The 21,425-nt window shown below is 37.6% G+C and overlaps 2 protein-coding genes across 2 annotated transcripts in view; both read left to right on the top strand.

Annotated features, from left to right (window-relative positions):
* Positions 1-9,826, top strand: part of LOC112144975 (protein shisa-5) — a gene marked incomplete in the record, with an annotated part of 11,040 nt that extends 1,214 nt beyond the window's left edge. Inside the window, 4 exon segments of the mRNA XM_024269911.2 lie at positions 2,531-2,681; positions 2,996-3,132; positions 6,912-7,130; positions 8,466-9,826. Of these exon segments, the coding sequence (XP_024125679.1) occupies positions 2,531-2,681; positions 2,996-3,132; positions 6,912-7,130; positions 8,466-8,653 (695 nt within the window).
* A 2,151-nt stretch (positions 9,827-11,977) lies between these two features.
* On the top strand, positions 11,978-18,410 carry LOC112145434 (protein shisa-5). The gene is made up of 6 exons (XM_024270659.2): positions 11,978-12,328; positions 12,509-12,662; positions 12,812-12,951; positions 13,057-13,197; positions 15,194-15,318; positions 17,739-18,410. Exons 1-6 carry the CDS (start codon positions 12,262-12,264, stop codon positions 17,751-17,753), a joined length of 642 nt encoding a protein of 213 aa, XP_024126427.1. The 5' UTR covers positions 11,978-12,261; the 3' UTR covers positions 17,754-18,410.
* Positions 18,411-21,425: the final 3,015 nt, after the last annotated feature.

The raw sequence follows: 21,425 nt of genomic DNA, 5'->3' as shown, positions 1-21,425 counted from the left end.
CAAACAGGATCATTTTAGTGCTGCTCTGGGCAGCAAGTAACCAATGTTGTGCAGCACCAGATAATATGTGTCTTTTTAACTCATAAAAGATCCAACTTTTTACCAAAGTTTTGCTTTGCATACAAAATCTGTGCATTCTTCAGGTCAACAGGGATGTGAAAACCTACATCATCTATGTGCACCTCAGCCATCAATTTATAAATTTAACAAATCAAAATTCATTAAATGCTAATTAAGAAGTAGTCTTAGTTTGCAGGCTTTGTTTATTTGTTTTCTTCAGGTAGTTTTGGTTAGGCAGCCATTAGAAGGGAGCCGCTGACTGTCTACATGGCTGGACCAGCAGTCTCCTCGACTTATTTTATGTTTTGCCAAGGAGCCACAATGGAGGGATAAAACAGCCACATGTGGCTCTGGAGCCGCATGTTGCAGACCTCTGGTCTAGGACTAATGGTATAGTGGTTAGCGCTCTCGCGTCACAGTGAAAATCCCCTGTTTTAAATCTTGGCTGGATCCATTGACTGTACATGAAAACTGGACAGAGTGAGTGTGACATCACCCATAGAAAACAACTTACTTCCAGGTCCAACAAAATGAAGCGAATTCAGTTGCCATTTGGAGCCGGGCGGGGATAGTAAGCAGTGATTGGTCTGAGCCGGACTTAATCAACGTAACTGCCAATCAGAAGTGAGCTTAGTGAAACTCCACACCCTTACTCCTGGTTTCCATGGGAAACATTATGGCTCCGATGCAACATGGGAGCGGTCAAGCTACGGCCAATGACTCCTATCAGCTACGTGATGGCAGCTCTCCTGCTGTAGCCACAAGCTCTCCTGCCGATCTCGCAATACTCCAAACTCATGCAAGTTCCCGTGATAACTCGCCATTTATATAGGAAAAAGGATATGGGTAGTTCTGGATCTCTATGATCAGCCTCTCGTCGTCTATGGTCTTAAATGATTGGTATGACGCTCTACCACACCCCTTTGTAACCCCGTATCACCGGAAATGATGCAGTGCTTAAAGCACATTAAAAACAGCGAGTTAAGCGGAAAATAGGTTTTATTTAGAAAAGAGCACTGGATGCACTTTACAGTCGCATGATTTCTGGTCAAGGTCATTCGGTCCAGTTCCCTTTTACAGTTAATAGTGGGGCTTTTCCATGTGGAGTTATTGTGTTTTCCCTGAGGTTGTGTGGGTTTTCTTTCCAAAACATGCTTCATAGGTTAACTGGTGTCTCTAAATTGTCCCATGATGTACTTGTGAGTATATACGGATGACCCTGCAAAAAAACTGGTGACCTGTTCAGGTTGTACCTCGCCTTCGCCCAACAATAGCTGGTTTGGCTCTAGCAACCCCATAACCCAAAAAGGGATACAGCAGGTTTTATTTATGAATGAATGGATTTATTTGTCCTAACATGGGTTTACAGTTAGAGTAATAAAGGTCTAGTGAAATAATATTTATTGAATCCGATAGAGACAGAAAAAAAGTAAATGTAAAATAGACACTTTGACCCAGGGGTGTCAAACTCAATTGCACAAGGAGCCAAAAATCCAAAACATATCTTAGGTCGCGGGACGAACAAGGTAAACATTTACTGAACACTCTAAAACAAAAAACATAACTTTTTAAGATAATTATGAACTAGATATATTGCATTACCTGCGACAACGCTAGTGGGAATGCTCTAAACCGAATTTGGCCGCAGAAGATGCCAGTGCTGATAGCCGAAGATGCTGAAACTGATAGTTGAAAACGCTGAAGCGGATAGCCAGCTAAAATATTAGCTAAATGCCAAATTAGCCTAAAAAACTAGAAAAAAACAGCCAAAACAGCTAGCATGTAGCTGAAAAATAGCTAAACTTCAAAATAGCCTAAAAACAAAAAAAAACCTTTAATTAGTCTAAACAGCTAGCGTATTAATTTTAGCCTAACTCCAAAACAGCTTAAATTAAAAAAAGCCTAAATTAGCCAAAACAGCTAGCATGTATCCTAAATATTAGCTGAACCCCAAAACAGCCTAATTTAGCCAAAAGAGCTAGCATGTAGTTGAAATATTTGCTAAACTCCAAAATATCCTAAAAAAATCTTAGTAAATGCCAAAATAGTCCTAAATGCTAGCAGAATTCCAATTTTAAGACTTTAAAACTGTAACTTTTTAATATAATTATGAATAATATAAAAGCATGAATATTATTCCAGAATAAATCAACTTAAACCTTAAATAACTTTCAGTATTTTACTCTATTTTACAAAAATATGTTATCAAATTTATACTAGTTAGAAATAAGCACAAGATAACAACATTGGGCCATTAAAACACAATAAAATAAATAGATCTGGAGGGCCGGATATAATTGCCCTGTGGGCCGTATCCGGCCCCCGGGCTTTGACGTTGAGACGTGGTTCAAGCGTTCCTGCTTTAATTGCAGGTGGTGGAGCAAAAAGTTTTCTATTTGTGTTTAATCTACCACTGATGCTCTTCTTTCATTTTCCATTGTTTAAATTCCTTCTTTCTGCTCTGTTGCAGCTGCGGATGATTGTAAACCTTACACGGACAGCTACAACAAATTCCATTTTTACCAAAAGTGCAGAAACTCCTATTGCTGTGGCGACTGCTACAACAGATATTGCTGTAGCAGCTATTTTAACCGCTTCGACGAAGATGATCAGGATGACTGGTAATCTTTGTCTTTTTTTCTCTGTTATGCATTTGGATGGGTTAAAATAGTTGTCAAGAATGTTGTTTTCCCTTTGAAATGTATCATTGAGCAATATTTAAAAGTAATTAAAAAAAAGGACTATGGCTTTTTTGTCACTGCATGTTTTCTGTAACACGTTGTGACTGTGGCACACATGTTAAAAATACACAGTTAAGATTTTTTTTATTTTTTTTAAATAAAATCTCTTATTTTTATTGAACATGAAATCAATAAAACACCTTGTTATAGCTTGTGAAGCTAAAATTGTGAAAGTATTGGTTCTGTTTTTGCAGTAACTTTCCTCATCAAGACTTACATATCCCGATTATGGTCATTGGCATTGTGGGCTCCATCGTATTCATACTCATTTTCGTCTGCTGCTGCGTGTGCCCGTGCTGCTGCCTGTACAAAATCTGCCGCAAGCCACAGCGTAAGTACTGCTTCTTGTAGATTTAAGTGTATTTATTGAATACTTGAGTAGGTACCGTGTCTCAGACAGCACATCTATGGCTGCTGTTGACAGTGGTTCACCCTTCATGGTGTTGCTGTTTCACAGATTTTTGCCAGTGTTATTTTGCATGCTGTGTTTTTAAAGCTCTGCATCCTGATTGGTTATGATCTTGTCAATCATTCTCATCCATGTTGCGGTGAACGGATCTTTGTTTTTATTCTATAATACTGGACTTAGTTTTCTACAAAGGTTTGAATTTTGAGTTTAAACAAGAGAGAAAAGTTTGACAATGTTCATATCTGACTGAGAATAGTTTAAAAAGTGTTTGGTGAAGCTAGCTGATCACCGCTAACTTTGTGGAAAAGTGTTTGTGTTAGCCTGGGGGCGGAGCAGACTCTTCCTGGAGGGGGCGGTTCTCAACTTGTGATGTAAGCACTAGGGCTGGGCATCAACTATAATTTCCAGAAACGATTCAATTCACCAGAGCTTGGATCGATTTGATTCTGATTATTTTCGATTCTTTGGATTCTTAAATTCATTAAAATTTTGAGTTTCGAGTTTTGAGTTTCACATTAATACACATTTGTTTAGAAATACATTAATAATCTACTATATGTTTTGAATATATTCATATTAATCCGATAGAGTTCACATGCTGTAAAATGTATTAATGAAATAATGAGATTGTTTATAGCATAAAGTGTTACATGGTTTCAAAAAAGGAGAAGTTCTAACAAAGATGTTAAGATCATTGACATTGTAAACATTGTTATGCTTCTCTTGATTGTTTTAGTTTGGCCACTAAGACGATCACGCTGTATTAGTACACTTTTTCAAGTAGAATAAGCAAAAAATGAGCAAAAACTGTGTCTTAGACCACAAATGGTTACTTTAAAATATTTTATTAAGAGAGTTTGTAAAATTAATCTCTGTGAGTTTATAAAGATGTTCATTTAGTCAGCAATGTATGTTTAGGTCGACCGAGCATTAGTATTTGTCGTCCTATGGAAAATCCCATTATACGTTAGCGTCAAGCTAGTAGACTTTAGCTTTATGTGCCGAATCGATTTATATCTTTTATTGATCAATTAAGCTTAACTTCATTCATATCGATTAATCAATTTTATTAACATTTAATACATTTTACAGTATGTGAACTTTATTAGATTAACATAAATATATTTAAAAATAGTAGATTATTAATGCATTTCTAAACCAATTTGTTTAAATGTGTAAACCTTGTAAAATCAAATTGAATTGAGTGTATAAAAAAAATTGAAAATATTTGCCTTATTGAATCTAATTGAATCGCTTCTGGAAATTATTATACCCTACCTATGTAAATATCTGTTTTAATTGGATGAAGTTTTTCCCATCTTTGATGCGATTAAAGACATTTTGCAAATATACACGCAGCTTGTGATTTTAAAAGGTTTTTATACATTTGTAGCAATACTCCTATGTAACAGATTCATATGTCCATATGGTGGGCAACTAAAGCTTAATTTGCCTCACTAACCCAACCCTGTGTTAAATCTGATACAGGAAGAGGTATTTGTTTTGCTTTAATGTTGTCCTAAAATCCTCTAGAATTCTGATCTGTTAAAGAAATAGAAAAAGGCTGTATGCCTTTTAATGAATAAATAAATAAATCAAATCAAAGAGAACCCATATGGTATATTTTAGCTTTCTACTAATAATATATCTATCTAATTTATTAAAGGGACATATCATGTAGGCCTAATATTGAAACAGACAAATGTCATCTTGTTAAAATCCCCAAAAGAGTAGTATAAATTATCAAGTCCAGTAGTAGATCTGTGAGAAGCTTTGTGTCCATCAATTTCTCTTTTTCTTCCTTGCTTGGGAAGTATTTGAATCACATCTGTTGCTTTGGAAAGCATCCCAAATTCATGAAGTGACCCACATACGAGGAAACAGCATTTCCACAGTTGGTTCTGTTTTTTTTCTTTGAATATAGATGAAAATGTCTTGGTGGTCGTCATGTTTGTCCTCCGATAAGGCCTCGACCTTTGAACCCACGCATCTGTGAACTGCTCTGTTCTGTTAAATCGCCCAAAAAAAACCAGAACAAGCAATTCTTTTTTGTGTTGATACACTTTTATAAACAACAATAAGGCTTAAATCCCAAAAACCTGTTTAGCAAAGTACTTTAACATATTTATTTACTATTTTTCTGCTTGGAGGTCTTCCTGTACACAAACAATAACTCACACACTTGTGATTTCCTTCTTCTTTTGCAGTGGAGCCCCTGAAATCGAGTCTATTTTTCTGGTTGCTTATAAAAGAACGGGCTCTTCTAAGTTCTCTGTGTGTTGCAAGCATTTCTGTTTCCAGTTTTGAAAGAGGACGTTAAGAGATCCACATGACTTCCATTACTGTAGTGGCTTCTTCTTCCTAATAACATTGACGAGAAGGAAGGAGGCAAGCTGATCGAAACTTCCAGAATTATGAAAGCTTCCCTTCTTAAAATACTTTCTTCTGGTTGTTCTGCTAAAGACGTTTTTTTTTTTCTCTCTCTCTGAAAAATCTGCATGTTCTTAACTCCCTTACAGAAAGAAATTGCTTCATCCTCAAGATTATTTGTGATAAAAAATAAATGTTCTTATGAAAAATATTTGCCAGAAATTCTTCAAAATCAAAAAGTATTTGGGATTTGTTGTTAAGAAATCTTTGAAGGGTGTGGCACAGTTTGTTACTTTTATATGTCACAAATAACAAATATGTTGTTTACAGATCCTTGTATAAATGATTTTTTTGTGCTTCTGTATTTTCTCCAATATGAAACGAGCTTTTCTGTTTGAAAACTTCGGAGCCTGTTCAAAGAGTACAAACTAGCATACCACTCCACACAACGGTTGTGTTTAGTCAACCGGATGTAGCAATGTTGCTTAAAATGTTCCAGTTTGATTGTCATCGTTTCTCTATTTAGCAAAGTTTTGAAATATTTCCTAAAGTGTCCTGACAGGAATCAGAATCAGTGAAGGTCATTTTGTTTTACTTCTCATCCTTGATGTATTTTTTTGCACTATTTAAAACAAAATGTTGCGTTTTTTTATCTTAAAAATCTATTTGTTCTGATTGTTGGAGGTTTCTTGAGACGTGACGGTCCTGCATCACCAGAGTACACTCCAAACAAACATCTCTGTAATGAGTAATGTTAACCTGTCATCACTGTTCCTGTTTGTGCATCCACAAGTTTAGCCACAATGAGTTCTTCACATGACTGTTTCAGTTTGGAGGAAACACTTTCTGAAGCCTCATAAGTCAGACAATGTTTGGATGAGCCAAACAAATGGGTGTCACTCTTTACCGAGCCTCTAACATGCTGGATCAGATTCAGGAAGCGTTCTGGTTCTTGTTTGCACAAGAACCACAAAGGATTGGGCTTGGACCATTTACAAGAAGGGGTCTTAAAAAAATAAAAAAAATGTAAAAGTCTTTATTTTCTTTCACTTTTACCTAACCTAGTGTTTTTTACTCAGTCACCACGTGGTGTGAAACTATTTTGGACACACTGACTAACTGTGGATTAATGTACTTCCCCTTTGATACTCCAGTCATTCTCCTGACATGACTCCCTAAAGTAGTTGATTTTTGTTTACTAGAAGAGATTTTAAGCACAGAATTAGTAATGTTTTGTCGTCTTGGCTTTTTTTAAGTGAGAATTCAGGCCCCTCTCACAAATTTACAAAAAATTACCATCTCACCCATGCCTGTACTGTGTTTGTCTGCAGCTGTAATCGCTACCACCCACCACACCATCGTTACGAGTGTTCCTGGACAGTACCCGCAGCAACCCACCGTGCCTGCGCAGTCCTATCAGGGGGCCCAGCCTTACCCGCCCTACCAGCCTGTTCCGGTGCAGCCGGGCTATGGAACTCACTCTATGCCTGCAGCGGTTCATCAGGGACCGCAGTTCACCCCGGGACCGCTGCCAACCTACCAGGAAGCCAGTGAGTGTCACGTTGCTGCTAAGAGTTCAACTGAGCAAAGATCTGGCCGACTTCAAACTGAAACCACAGACTGATCTGAGTGATACGATCCACACAGTCAGAGCAGCATGGCTGCTTATCAGATACATTCTCGCATTCTCAAGCTGTTGTTTTTTTGACTCTGCGTCAGTCTAGGAATTAAGCTATTCTAATGACATAAAGCTAAAATGATTATGTTGCTTCTGAAGCAACGTCACTCCTGACATGAACTGTGTTTTAAAGTCTCACTCCAATCATCTTTTGATCTACTTTCAAAGTGGTCTTTTAATTATAATAATGTTATTTTTAGCCAAAACCAAATAACTTGTGTCGTTTTCTAGGACATAGTATCTGCAGAGCCACAGGAGTTCATTAGAAATTTACCTCTGAGTTGTGGGAGAGACTGTCGGCACAGAGTAAACCCGCCCCCTTCCCATCATCCACCTAAAATACATGATTTTCATTGGAGTGGGTCTTTAATTCAAAAATTGATTGAACCAGCTTTGATACGAAAGAGTCAAGCTAAACATGATTTGCGCATCAAATTTGTATCCACCTTCTCTCTTTTGACTCAAATTCACTGCTAGATACCAGTCCTAAAATGTGTTCATATGCTCCAGACGCCTGTGGGAGGAGCTACTGTCTTAAGTTTTTAACCTGATTGCTACATGGTGCAGAATATCCAAAACAGCTAGGACATACTGTAGCTGAACTATTAGCTACATTCCAAAACAGTCTAAATAACAAACAAAAAAATCTTAAGTTAGTCAAAACAGCTAGCATGTAACCGAATTATTAGCTAATCTCCAAAACAGCCTAAAAAACAAAATAGCCTAAATTAGCTTAAATAGCTAGCATGTACCTGAAATATTAGCTAATCTCCAAAACAGACTAAAATATCATAGTAAATTTCAAAATATTTCAAAAAGCTAGAATAATGCCATTATAACTTTGAACTTTATTGCACTCTGACTCCATGTAATATAAAGTAACGAGTAATATTGACTAATCATGGCAGACCTACATTCCAGCCTCACATTTTTCAGAAATGTTGTTGTTGTTTTGTTAACCTTTTAACACCTGAGGCAAATCTTTAAAATAGAGTAACTTTTAACCGTGAGCACAATCAACGTCATTCCAGTAGATTTTAAAGGAGAAAAGCGGCTGCTTTTCTCCTTTAAAATCTACTGGAATGACGTTGATCGTGTTGACAATTGAAAAATATTACAGTAAATCAAAGAACATAAACACATAAAGGGTTAAAAAAGCAGTTGTTCCAGTTTTCAACTCTTTTATTTGTTGTTTTCTCTCCACCAGTTGCCAACCCTGCGTACCCCCCCCAGCCAATGCCTTACAGCCAGGCTGCATTCCAACCTGGACAGCCCCCCTACCCCCTCCAGCCTCCAGTCTGTTCAAATCCAACTGCTCCGCCTGCTCACAGCGATTACATGGCTCAGCCTGCATACAACCCAGCGTTTGCCGCTCCGCCTCCCAAAACTGGATAGAAGACTTTTCCGATGCAAAGAATTTTGACGCCCAAGAACTCCCCCCGTCTCTCGATTTGTCCACTTTGATGAAGAAATATTGAGAGTTAGTCCATTTATTTTGAGTGGAAAGTATCTATACTGTGGATTTTGCATTGTGCATACAGTCCTTTTACTGTTTTGTTTTTTCTATCTTTGTCCTCTTGGCAAAACATTTTTAATTTGAATTCATCGCTGATCCTCAGTTTGTGCCGTCTGAACCGCAAGGTTTCTTTTTGTGGTTCTTGCAGCATCGTAATGCTGTTTGAAATCACTGAGAACAGTCCATAGATTTTTTTTCTGTTTCCAATGTTTCCATATATGTATTAGTTTAAATTTTTGCACAAGGTGTGAACCACTTTGTAGATCTTTTTAGGAAGGTCGTCTAAAAGTGAGCGATGTTTTTCAGGTTGTCTGCTTACTGCTTAGTATTACATTAGAATGGATGTTTACTTTCGACACTCCGGGAAAAGGGAATGTTTCTAATGAAAATTCAGATGAAGCTTTAAACACATTTGAAATACTTTTTTATGTTATGTTTCAATTTTTTTGTTTTATTTTGTTGCTGTTCGTTTTTGGGTATTGTTTCTTCAACCCCCAAAGAATTCAAGTGCTAAACAGGTGAATCAGTCAAACGTGCCTTTCTAGATCTTTCAATGAAAATGCACATCTGTGTGTCCTTATAGAGCACTTTAAACTCTTGTGTTATTTTATTTTTTCATTCATTCACCAGCCTTTAAAGTTTGTGCCTGATTTGGGACATTTTTGACTGTTCTTTAGGCTTGTTACAAAACCAACTTCAATATCAATGTTTTACTTTTTTATGCGAAAACAAAGTATAAAATGTGCTTTTATAACCCAATGGGAAAAAAATAGAAGTGTCCTTTTTTCTTGAGAAGCAGCCTGTTAAGTGTGATTTCTTTAATTTTTGCTCATTGCTGGCAGTGCTGTGATTTTTGTCTTTAAATCAGTGTTGTACCATGAGGTTAACTAAAAAAACAAATTTTTATTTTTTAAAGATAAAATGTGCGTACCCATCTTAAATGTCACTGGAATAGTAACCATTTCCAGGGTTTACTGTTGTTCCTAAATGTATGTTATTCAAATATCAGTTATTTTGCTTATTTCCCTAAAATAAATGTTTTTTCTCTTCAATCCAAGTATTCATTATTACGTTTTTAAATATAAATCTGCTCAAATTATTGTTCAGAGTACTCAACTGTTCATTATTTGCACTAACACAAAAGCCATTTTGAAGTTTTTTTAACCACTCCAATGTTTTGTTTTGACAGAAAAAAAACAAATACTTTCAGAAATTAATCAGCACTTTTTAACCTCAGCTATGAAAAAAAAAAACTTATATTTTGCCTTCTTGTAGATGCTAATTTGAGGTAATTGTGAGGGTGAAGTGCTTTGATCCATATTTATAGGTGGAAGGGGTTATGTGTGTTTTAAAAGAATAAATAGACAAAAGTCTAGACTAAATGTGAAGTAGAGAAATAAAAGAGAAGAGAAATCCAGTAAATATAGCGCTTTATGTGGGATAAATGTATATCATTTATGGCTGGACTTGGAGAGACTTCAGGAAGAGTTTATTTTATATAAAACCCAAAGAGGCAAAAAATAAAAGAGCATTTATTTTGAAATTTCATAGGAATGTTGGCCAGACGCCCTCTTACAGCTGAAAGTTCCGGCTTTTTTCCAACAGGAAGAAGTCCTCACAGTGGATCACGGAAAGGTTCTGTCCCAACAGGCCTGTAGGAATAGTGGAGGTTGGTAAATCCTGGCCTCCCTCGCACTGCAAAAACTGAATCTTAAAGTAAAAGTTTTATTTTCTGACTTTCAAGAAAAATAATCTTCTTAAAGTTTTGTAAAGCTAAATAATCTTAGTTTGAGAAAACATGTCTTATTTTTAAATTAAGAATTCATGGTAAGTCCATTTTTCTTACCCCAATGACAACTTTTTAAATTTATTATTATTTGGGCCAATGAGGTAAGAATTTGTTCGTATTTTTCTAAGGGGCCTGTTTTTGCAGTGTGTTCCCCATGACCCAAACCCAGCACAAGGAGATCATACCTGTAAGGGGAAAAAATGTCATGAAATGAGTCAAGAGCAAATCTGGGTGGAGCCACCAATCACATCCACATGTTGTAAGAAGAAACACTTTTAGTTTCTACACGGTCCAGCTTGATTTTTGCCTCTACACCATCTCATCCGGTACAACCCCAGGAGTGGATAAAACAGCAAAATGTCTTTCAGTCATGTAAGTAACGATACCCATATATTACAAATGTTGGTTTTGAAGTATCAGTTACTAAATATTTAATTTAAAAAATAAGTGCATGTGTTTTTTCTAGATATTTTTAATTATTAGATGAGGTACTTATGTTATTTGCTGAAACACCAGCCCATAGCTCCATCAGGAGCAGTGAATTGTGCGTGTTACCTTAGCAACAACATATGGAGAGACAGTGGACTCATCCGATTACTGTGTGGGTAATTCTTGACTTGTAACTCATACAATACATTTTGTGCACACAAGTACACACAAATCACTTGTGAAGCACACACAAAACCACATTTAGGCTCAAATCTGATGTGAGACTCCTTTCACGTCTCAAAAATTTGTGTGCAAATGATGCGTTTAAATTCTGCTAGAATGCTCGGTCAGAATTTTCTTGAAACTGGACACGAACACATGAAGAACACAGTTTGACAAAAAGAAAAAAAAGGTGTTTTTGTTCAAAATAGAAATGTAAAACCAAGGGATTGGAATCTTGACCAAAAAAAAAATATCCGGGAGACTATTAACCCAGCCACGTTCACCGTTGGAGTCAGTTGCTCCATGCTAAGGCTGCCTATGATCTAAACTAAAATAAACAAAGCCAGTAAATAAAGACTACCAAGGTCCAATCCCAGATCTAAAATAACAAAACCCAGCAGTGTAAGACTGCTGAGGAAATGAAGGGGGGAAACAAACAAACCGCATCCCCTCTGCTCTCCCTGCTCTGCCTCCTGGTTGAAGGACTCCTCTGTCTTAAGTACCTGGCAGGTGCTGATCAAGAACACTCGCCACACCTGCCAGGTGAGCGGATTGACAGGGAAGGGATGCAGTACAGCAACAAGACATAACACTATTAAGAAATTACCAGTAATCAGTATCAGTACTTGGTATTTAATATTATATGCAAAAAGTAATTGATATTTGTACTGAATTGTAAAAGTTTAGTATCACCCATCATTAGTGTCTTTTAGTATCTTTATTTGAAAAGTAGTGAGTTGTTAAAATAGAATAAAAATTATTTTAAAAACATTTTGTAAACATTGGCCTATGTTTTACACGTTTTTTGCATGAAATGCCCCCACCTGCTCATGTTTGAGACAAACCTTTGAAGGATTACCATTAATAAAAACAATCAGTTATACCTCCACGCGCCTCCCCTTCTTACTGTCTTTCAGGTGAGAGAGTTACCCATGTAGTCAGGAATGTTGTCGGGTTACAAACTGTAGGGTTGGGTCTCACTCAGGCTGGAGTAACTGTCTCACCCAAGACTAGGACTCCATTTCTGGCCACACCATCACAGCAGACATGGTCCCAGGCGTGTCAGGCCGCACTCTGTGTGTTTTGTGTGTGGTTTTGGTCCGGACGGTATGGGGTGAGTCTTCCACTGTTCTTCCACTGTTTTTGTTTACACATGAGACGTATCAACGTGAGTGAAACGTTTTAGCAGCTAAAATGTGTTCTGAATGGAACCATGATCAGGTCTGTTCTGGTTCCTTCTGCTTTCACATGGGTTTTTAGCCTCATTTCTCACATTAATCTTTGTGTTGTTAAGGTGATTTGTGTATCAGCTATAGAGACGCGTATGGCAACTTCCATGACACAGAGGAGTGCTCCAAGTACTGCTGTGGGGACTGCAGTGCTAAATACTGCTGCAATAACAAGAAACTCAGCTTCACTCAGGATAAACAGGAAAAGTGTTTCGAAAGGTGTGTCCCACTCTTTTTCCATTAAGCAGAAGTTAAAAAAATACCACAGTAAATAAAAAAAATAAAAGAAAATACATCAAAATATTCAGTTCTACACATTGTGTCTCATAAAACTGTGTTTTTTTTCTTGTTTTTCCTGCTTGTTGCAGTGCACTCAGCACTCCTGCACTTGTGGGAATCATCGTTGGAACTTCAATTCCTGTCATCCTCTGTGTGACTCTTCTCATCTGCTGTTTGGCTCCCTGCAGTTTATGCTACCGGACATGTCGAAAAGGACACAACCCAAACTGTAGGATGCGTTTGACTTTCATTCATACAAAGAGCAGTTTTGTTCTTGATTTTTACATTTATTTTTTTTAAATGTTCATTTAAAAGTGATTATAACTTTCTTCAGTTTATGAAAGTGCCGTCAATATGTCCCAGCCTGCACAATCACGATCTGGTAACCAGCCATCCAATACAGGCTATCAGCCTGTGGCAGCATTTGAGGGCCCACCCATGCCCACAGCACCACCACCCTCTTATATAGACTCCAGTAAGTGAAACTTATTTATGACATAAGAAAAGCCTTATAGCTTTCATTTATTTGTCCAATAATTTGATTTCAAAAACATAACTTTTGAAAATTACAGTACTGTGATATAATAGAGCTTTTTAGATCTTTAGCCCACAAGAAACATAAATCCTGCAGTCACTAATAGCATTTTTAAATCAAAACATTTCTCATTAATTGATACAGTTTAGTCAAAACAGGCATTCAAGTTTGTATATTAAAGCTTAGAGCTGCTAGAATGCTCATTTATGAGGGTAGTCTCAAGGATTTTTTATTCAGTTTATTATTTATAAAGCACCTTTAAAAATAGGAGCAACCAAGGTGCTGGACAGAAAATCAAGTATTTATAAATCATGAAACAATTAAAAACAAAAAAGAAACAATATCACTGAAACAAACAAAAGAAAACTGTTAAACTGTAAAAGCAATAAAACAGTAAAAACTAGAAAAGTTGTGTTACCTGTGATAATGCTAGAGTGAATGCTTTTTGCTGAAAGTAGTCTGAAGATACTAAAGGGATTTGCTGAAAATGCAAAAGCTATTTGCAAAATGTTAAATTTGTTAAAAAACTGGAACGTTTGTGAGCTGTGAAAGTTGACCTAAATTTCAGAAAAAGTAGTACAATTGCTTAAAAATCTCTAATACATGCCAATTTTGTAAAAAAATATTGAGTGTGTTGCATTTGAGCTAAATTCAAATTAGCAAAAAAACGTTAGCATGTCGCTAAAATATTAGCTAAACAACAAATTAGCATTAAAACCACAGTAGATGCCAAATTATCCAAATGAGCTAGCATAACGCTAACATAACACTTCAATGCAGATTTGTGGAAAATTACTTTAAAAGATTAAAACATGAATAAATACAAAGGATTGTTGCTAATCTACTTATAAATACTAAATTTGAAGACTTTCTCATTCATTTTCTATGGGGGATATTTTGCTCAATATTTCAAAAACTGTAAAGTTTATGAATACCATAAATACAAGCAGTAATATCCTGAATGAGTGTAATTAAGTTTTTACTTGGTCAAAAACATATGGAAAGGAGCTAGAATCACTAATGCTGTAAAGCATTCACACTATAACAAGCTGCCCCACTAGATTCTCACTGGAGAGCATTCCAGAGTTTACATTTTTTGATTAAAATGGATAAATAAAAAAAAAACATATTAAACTATTGCATTTGTTTATCCTATTTTGATACTTCTTGTTCTGGATTTTGATATCCAGTTATTTTTGGGGGGGGCTAGCTAAAATCCTGAGATAAACTTTTTCTCTGCTTCTTCAGTGAGAGGAAAGTTAAGATAAAACAAGAGGGTGAAAAAATGCAGTGTTGGCCTTCTGTTACAAGGAAAAAAAGCGGTACGTTGAAAAGAAGGTACAAATCTTAAATCCCATACTAACTACTTCACAAAAAAGCTTTAACCTTTAGACTAGTTCAACACTGGAGAAAAAAAGATAGTTTTAAAATAGAAAAGGTTAGATCCAGTTCAGAAATAGATGAAAATGTAGGACATTTACATGAAAACATCCAGAAAGGAAGTGTAATAAACATACAGCTACTAAACCCATTATTATGGAGTCTCCACAAACAGTGGTAAACTTTTCCGGGAGTGGCCTGACAAAATTCCCCCAAGAGCAGACCGGTGACTCATCCAAAAAAAAAAAAAAGAACTGATGACTCAATCTCACAACAAAGACTAGACAAAAATCTCTTCCAAGGCCGAGAGGAGAAAGAATCATTGCGGGGAAAAAAAAAAAAAAAAAATCTCAAGGATTGCAGCTGCAGCTGATGGAGGCACAACCAGTGATTAGGTCTAGAGAACAATTCCTTTTTACGTTGATCACTTCACACCCAACGTCTTAAATAATGTGTCAAATATGAAAATGAACACAAACCGGTGGAGAGATTAAAAACAGATTTTTTTCCCCCCCTAAATCAAAGCAAACTGAGTGGTTGTACTTTGTTGTTTCAGCTGATCCAGCCACAGTTGATTTCACGTATGGACAACCAATGTACCACGTAGATCCCACCGGCGGGCATGAAACACCACCCCCATCATATTCGGATGAGCTTGCACAGCCACCCTACAACCCCTCTGTAAGCACCTTTTATGTGACATGTTTAGAATTGATTGCCAGAAAAGCTATAACTCAAACTTAAAGAAGGATTTAATTTAAAAGTCGTAACAGAGGCAATATCCTTCTCACTCAGTCCAGTTCTCACACGATTGTACCAGATGAGAGTTCTAGTAATGAGTTTGTGTGTTTTACCGTAATTGGTAAGGATAGCATGTTCAATTACTCTAGATCAGGGGTGTCAAACATACGGACCAGTAATCAAGAGAAAAAAATATAAGGATGTTGAAAAAAGAAAGCAAGTTTCTAGCACATTCCTATGGTGAGTTGTGGTTATTTAGGGAAATGGCCGCAATATGCAATTCCACCACTAGGGGAGGCAAAGGAAAAGAAACACAGGAATAATAAGAGATCAAGAAATAAATAACATATCTTTCTAAGCGTGTAAAGAAGTTTTTTTGAGCCACAATTTTACTGTCAAAAACATAATAATAATAATAATATAATAATTGGCTAGACTACTAGGTTGTTTGAGGATTTTTTTTTCCAGCAGAGAAAAAAACAAAAGAAAAACAAATCTACAGAGAAGAAGTTGAGAATAGGTTATTTTGCTGTTATGTTACTGGTCCAGCCCACTTGAGATCAGTCGGGTTGAATGTGGCCCCTGAACCAAAATGAGTTTCACATCCCTTCTCTAGACCGTTGTCAGTGAGGAAGTTAATTTGAATTTGGGAATGCAAGGAAGCAGTAGAAAGTTTACTTCAACAAAACTCTTCATCAATTTATGCTCCAGAGCAAGATGTCTGCTTCATCATTAAAACTATAAAACCACGTGGAGCTAAGAAACCACATAAAAAAAATTGAAACATAGCTGAAGCTGCCAAGATATGATGCATTTAATGACTACATAGACATTGAAGTTGCAGAGTTTGGGGCAGAATGACAGAAAGCTGTACTTCCCGTGGTGCTAAGGTGGAAAGTCAGGTGAATGGAGGAAGAGGAGGATCTGAGGGAATGGAAAAGGTTGGAAATTTGGAAGAGATATGAAGGATATGAAGGGGCAAGTTTACAGATCGCTTTAAAAATGAATGGAAGAATTTCACTCTCCACCTACCAAAGTTGGTGGAGAGTAGGGGAGATGTTGGGGATTGAAGTTTTAGTAGTTATGCTTCTGCTGAGTTCTGGTTCAGTTGAAGTTTATGAATGGACTTTTGTGGAAGTTACAGTAATTGGGATGGGATGTAACAAGGGCGTGGGCAAGAAGAATAGATGTGGAATGACGAGTAAGAGAGGGGCGGAGACGGTTAATTTTTAAAAGTGAAAGTGTTCTGACCGAGTGACATTATTGATGTGAGATTGAAATGATAATGTGCTGTCACAGATGACACCCAGGCTCTTTACCTGAGGGGAGGGTGGAACTAGAGATTGAATCAGAAGGAGTTCCTAACAGAAGGAGCTTGGCTTTATCACTGTTTGGTTGTCAGAAATTACTGGTGAATCAAGATCCAATCGCCAAATGGCAGTTAGAAAGAAAAGATGGTGGAAGTGCAGAACTCTATTTGCTTCATAGATTGTAGGCTGGGTGTTATCAGGGAAGAAATAAGACTGAATATTAAAAGTGTGGAAAGTGTGTTTTGCAAGAGAAAAGATATAATGAAGAGGAGAGACCCCAGGATAGAGCCCTGGGGCACACCTGGAGTAACGGGGGAAGGCTGGAAGGTGTGAGTGAAACCAGTGGAGGGAGGTGTCATTGATGCCAATGGAAGATAATTTGTCCGAGAGGATAGAGTGAGAATTCCACAGATGAGTGAGGAGTGAACAATGACAGACATGAAAGGGAAGGATTGGAGCAGAGGAGGGACCTTGTGGCCAACCAGTTGTGGCATGTATGGAATAAATAAAAGTTTTTTTAAATGGCATATTTTCATCTGTGGCCATCGTGGTTTGATCATATAAGGAAATATTCAGAAACACAGTTTTAATCTTCAATTTCTTTATGTATACCCTCCATCATGAGAAAAATGCTACAAGAACATATGAAAATCACAATTTTAATTGCAGGGGCTCTTTAAAAAATAGTAAGGAAGAGTTACAGGTGTCAATGGAGGTTTTTCTGAGACTTCTTAGACTTTTGTTGTATCATGTCCTCCTAGACCTGTAGGCTATACGGATTTTTCCCAAGGGTTTGGTTTTTTCTTGGTTTTGGTCATATTCTTTGGTCTCAACTGATTTTAGGTTGATTATCTTCCAAAGTGGTTTCCATTTCAGTTATGTACCCTTAATCTAAATATATATATCGTTTGAATTCTTCAATATTATTTCATTTGCTTTGTCACTCTTTTGTTGCTCCCTAATTTGTTGCCATGTTTAAGTTTATATTTGAAATGTTGAAGTTTCTGACATTTAACCTAATCTCTTGCATTTTGGGTTTTTGTCCACCAGTTCCTGCCGTCCTGATCCAGGGAAGAGAATCTTTGCTGCAGTGACCGGGTTTTTGCCATTGCAGTCCACATCATCCCATGCCACGTCACGTCAGCTGAAGGATTTCCTGCAGCCTTTTGTGGCCCACACCATTTCAACTAACACAGTCTTGAGGGGGATTACTGGTCATTTTCATATGTCTCTTCTTGAGGGGGATTGCCGGGGTCGCTCCTCTTCATGCGTCTGTTCCTGAGGGGGATTGCTGGAGGGTGTGGTTTGGTCAGCTATATTTCTCGGTTTTAATCATATTCTGTTTTAAGTACCCTGTCAATCCCAACTGGTTCCAAGTTGATTTCACCCATAGTTGTCTTCACGTCAGTAAATTGCCCTCATTTTCTTTAAGTGTCTGATTTTCAATTTATCAATGTTAGGTCATCTGCTTTCTGGCCCTTTTCTTGTTCGCTAGTTTGTTTTGTTAAGTTTATTTATTAAATGGTCAAGTCTCTCACACCAAGTCGGGCCTCCTGCTTTTTTGGTCCTCATTCATGAGTTCCTGACACATGTGGGGAGGATAAGTTGTCCAGAGTGTCCTTGTAAAATTTCATAATATTTTGAAAAGGAATGAATGGACTCCATCTGCTGGCCAGCTGCTTGCAATCTCCACACAGACATAAAACAAATAAAAAAATAAAACCCTAAAAACACTCAAGATCTGTCAGTTAAAAAGTAAAAATATTAATTTAACTATAATGAATCAAATATTCATTCTCAAAGGGTATTACAGTAACACCCATAAAAACATTCACAATTTGAAATTGACTAAAAACATTCACAATTTGAAATTGACTAAAGTCCCCTTGGCTGCACGGTGGCGCAGTGGTTAGCGCTCTTGCCTCACAGCGAGAAGGCCCCGGTTTGAATCCCGGCTGGGACCTTTCTGTGTGGAGTTTGCATGTTCTCCCCGTGCATGCGTGGGTTTTCACCGGGGACTCCGGCTTCCTCCCACCGTCCAAAAACATGGTTCATAGGTTAATTGGTGACTCTAAATTTTACGACTTTGTTTTTTTCATAGTTTTCACGGCGTAACGAAAGCGAAGGCACGAAGTGTAACCAAAGTTGGATGACGTGCAGAAGAGAAAATAATCCTCCGTTGCCAAAACTGACCTTTGTTGTCATGAGAAGAGTCACAATGAAGATGGACAATATTAATCCTCTAAAATGGTATTAACACGTAATTTAGTTAAAAACCACGGGGAGAGACTGGAAGCCCAAAAGGAATTGCTATCTTTGTGTTGGCGATTTGTTAACCATTATTTAAAGAATCTCTTGAAAACCCTGGTGGTGGTCAGATCCAGCTGTTCCTTTAAGCAGATGGGTGAGGTGGAGAGGAACAGCATCAAAGACGACAGCAAAATCTTTATCACAGATGGGGATCTTATAGTGTTTGTAGCATTCCAGCCGGACTTGTTCAGACGATGGACTCAATGACGATAACTGATGGACTATGGTGGGGTATTCCAACCCATTTATTTACTCCACAGGCATAGTCACACCGTAAGAGCTGAAGAAAATAACAACAAACTCATTACAATTTCCCTTTTTGATTCACAGCCACGTTTTCCATGAGCTAGCAGCACTAGCTTACTACATAACTTTAAACAGTTGTCTTCTTGACATAAACTGCAAATAATCACAAAATATAAACCATAAACATAAACAATAATCATACCTGTTCGCCTTCCAGCTAGATGCTAAACATAAATTGTGGTTTTAAAACGATCTTCAGTCCGTTTCTCCCTTCGTACGAGCGTCCGCTATCATCCTTCTCTCAGTCTTTGCTCAATCGACACGTGCATAGAAATTTCACGTAAAACCGGAAGTAGGTAGGTGCTTTCAAAATAAAAGTCTTCACAACATAAATACACAAAATAAGCTGTATCACAGTGTTTCAAAACATTCTTTTACAACTTTAACATAATATATAAGAAACTGAAGGCATCTTTCATTAATCAAAAGAGGAATTACATAAAAATAAATATATAGCAAAACTGGGTCATTTACAGTGTTGAATGGATTCAGTGGTGTCTGTGTCGTGGGCGCTTTCGTGTATCTAAGAATTCTTCGAGAATCGGTAAAAAAAACGATTCAAACTCATCATGATGTGCTTCAAAATTGAAAATGAAATAAATCCACTTTTAATGACAGCCAGTGCAAACTTCAACTTTCTATCTGGTTGAAGATTGAAGGTGTTTACACACCGGCCGCGGGTTTCTGAACGTGCGCTCAGCAGGTGATGGACCCACACAGTTGACTTTCAGCCCTGCGTCTTGGGTGGACCAGCTGAGTGCAGCCTTACCCCGGGCTCACACGACTAGCGTTACAGCTCCGATGCAAGCGCTGCAGTCTTTTCGTAAGTTCAAAAGTAACTTTTTTAGAGAAGAAAAAACTACTTTTTTCTTGAAAAACGGTCGGGAACGCTCTGGGTTGTGTTTTTGATACATTTTGAGAACTCCCTCCATGCAAAATGCCCAAGTCTGCTAAAAGAAGAGAATATTCAAAAGAAAGGGAGAGATCCGCTCGCTTGCTTGCTAGCCGACGAGCACGACTACTCCAGCAGCATGGATGTACATGTGGCAATGGAGGAGGATTTTCGTCCACTCCCAGTGACCCCGAGTAAGCCTCCTCTTGCCAAAAGGCCTGCTATTCTCTGGTGCATTAAGTCTGATGATGCAGTTAATACGCTTGCCAACCTAATCAATTCAAGAAGTGATGCTCTTGAAAAAATGGTCGAAACGGTCCGCTCTGAAATTAAACTAATAAATGATAAAGTTGCTGTCATGGAGAAATGTGTGGAGAAAAGTGAGGAATCTACGCTGAGATGCATGACGCGGGTTACAGAACTGGAAAGCTACAGTCGTCGATGGAATCTGAGGCTGTATGGACTTCCTGAGGCTGACAAAGAGAATGTGCGGGAGGAGGTGATCAACATTTGCCAGCAGGTTTTGCCTTCAGAAAAGGAAAAGTTTCCTGATGCTGTTGATGTTCCTTACCGATTGGGAAGGAAATGCCAGGAGGACCAGAGGCCTCGAGGCGTTCTCATCAGATTCATCTCCCGGCGCCTGATGGAGGTTTGGAGAGCGGCTAAAAAGAACGGATTTCTTCAAGCTAAAGGCCTGCGTTTCAACGAGGATTTAGGACAGGGAGCATCGGGAGAAACTGTGGCCTAAAATCAAAAAAGCACGTGAGGAGGGGAAGCTGGCTTATTTTGTTGGAGGCCGTTGGTTGATTAACGGGTCAGAAGTTCACCCATAAACTTTTTTTTTTTTTAATCATGTTAGGACTTTTATGTACTCTCTGGACTCTCAATCTTTGTGTTTCACATTTGAGATGCTTCTGTTTTTGTTACTGAGGTGGGTGGGTAGATAAGAGTTTCACATTTATGTGACTTAAAGCTGCAGATTTCCTTTATTGGTGCTGTTCTCGATATTGCACTATTTGTTGAATAGACATTATAGCTTTTATAAAACAAAACTTATTTGTGTGTGTTCTTTACTGCTCAAGTTAATCTGTTTACTTTAACTCTAGGGCTCTGAATGGTGTGGCCCCATCCTATATTAAAGATCAGAGGTGGGACCAAGTCATTGTTTTGCAAGTCCGAGTCAAGTCCCAAGTCTTCGTCCTCAAGTCCGAGTCAAGTCCCAAGTCAAA

Source organism: Oryzias melastigma, linkage group LG5, assembly GCF_002922805.2.
Source record: "Oryzias melastigma strain HK-1 linkage group LG5, ASM292280v2, whole genome shotgun sequence".
In the NCBI taxonomy this organism is placed as follows: domain Eukaryota; kingdom Metazoa; phylum Chordata; class Actinopteri; order Beloniformes; family Adrianichthyidae; genus Oryzias; species Oryzias melastigma.
The sequence above is the reverse complement of the archived record's forward strand: the minus strand, read 5'-3'. Positions and strand labels throughout refer to the sequence as shown.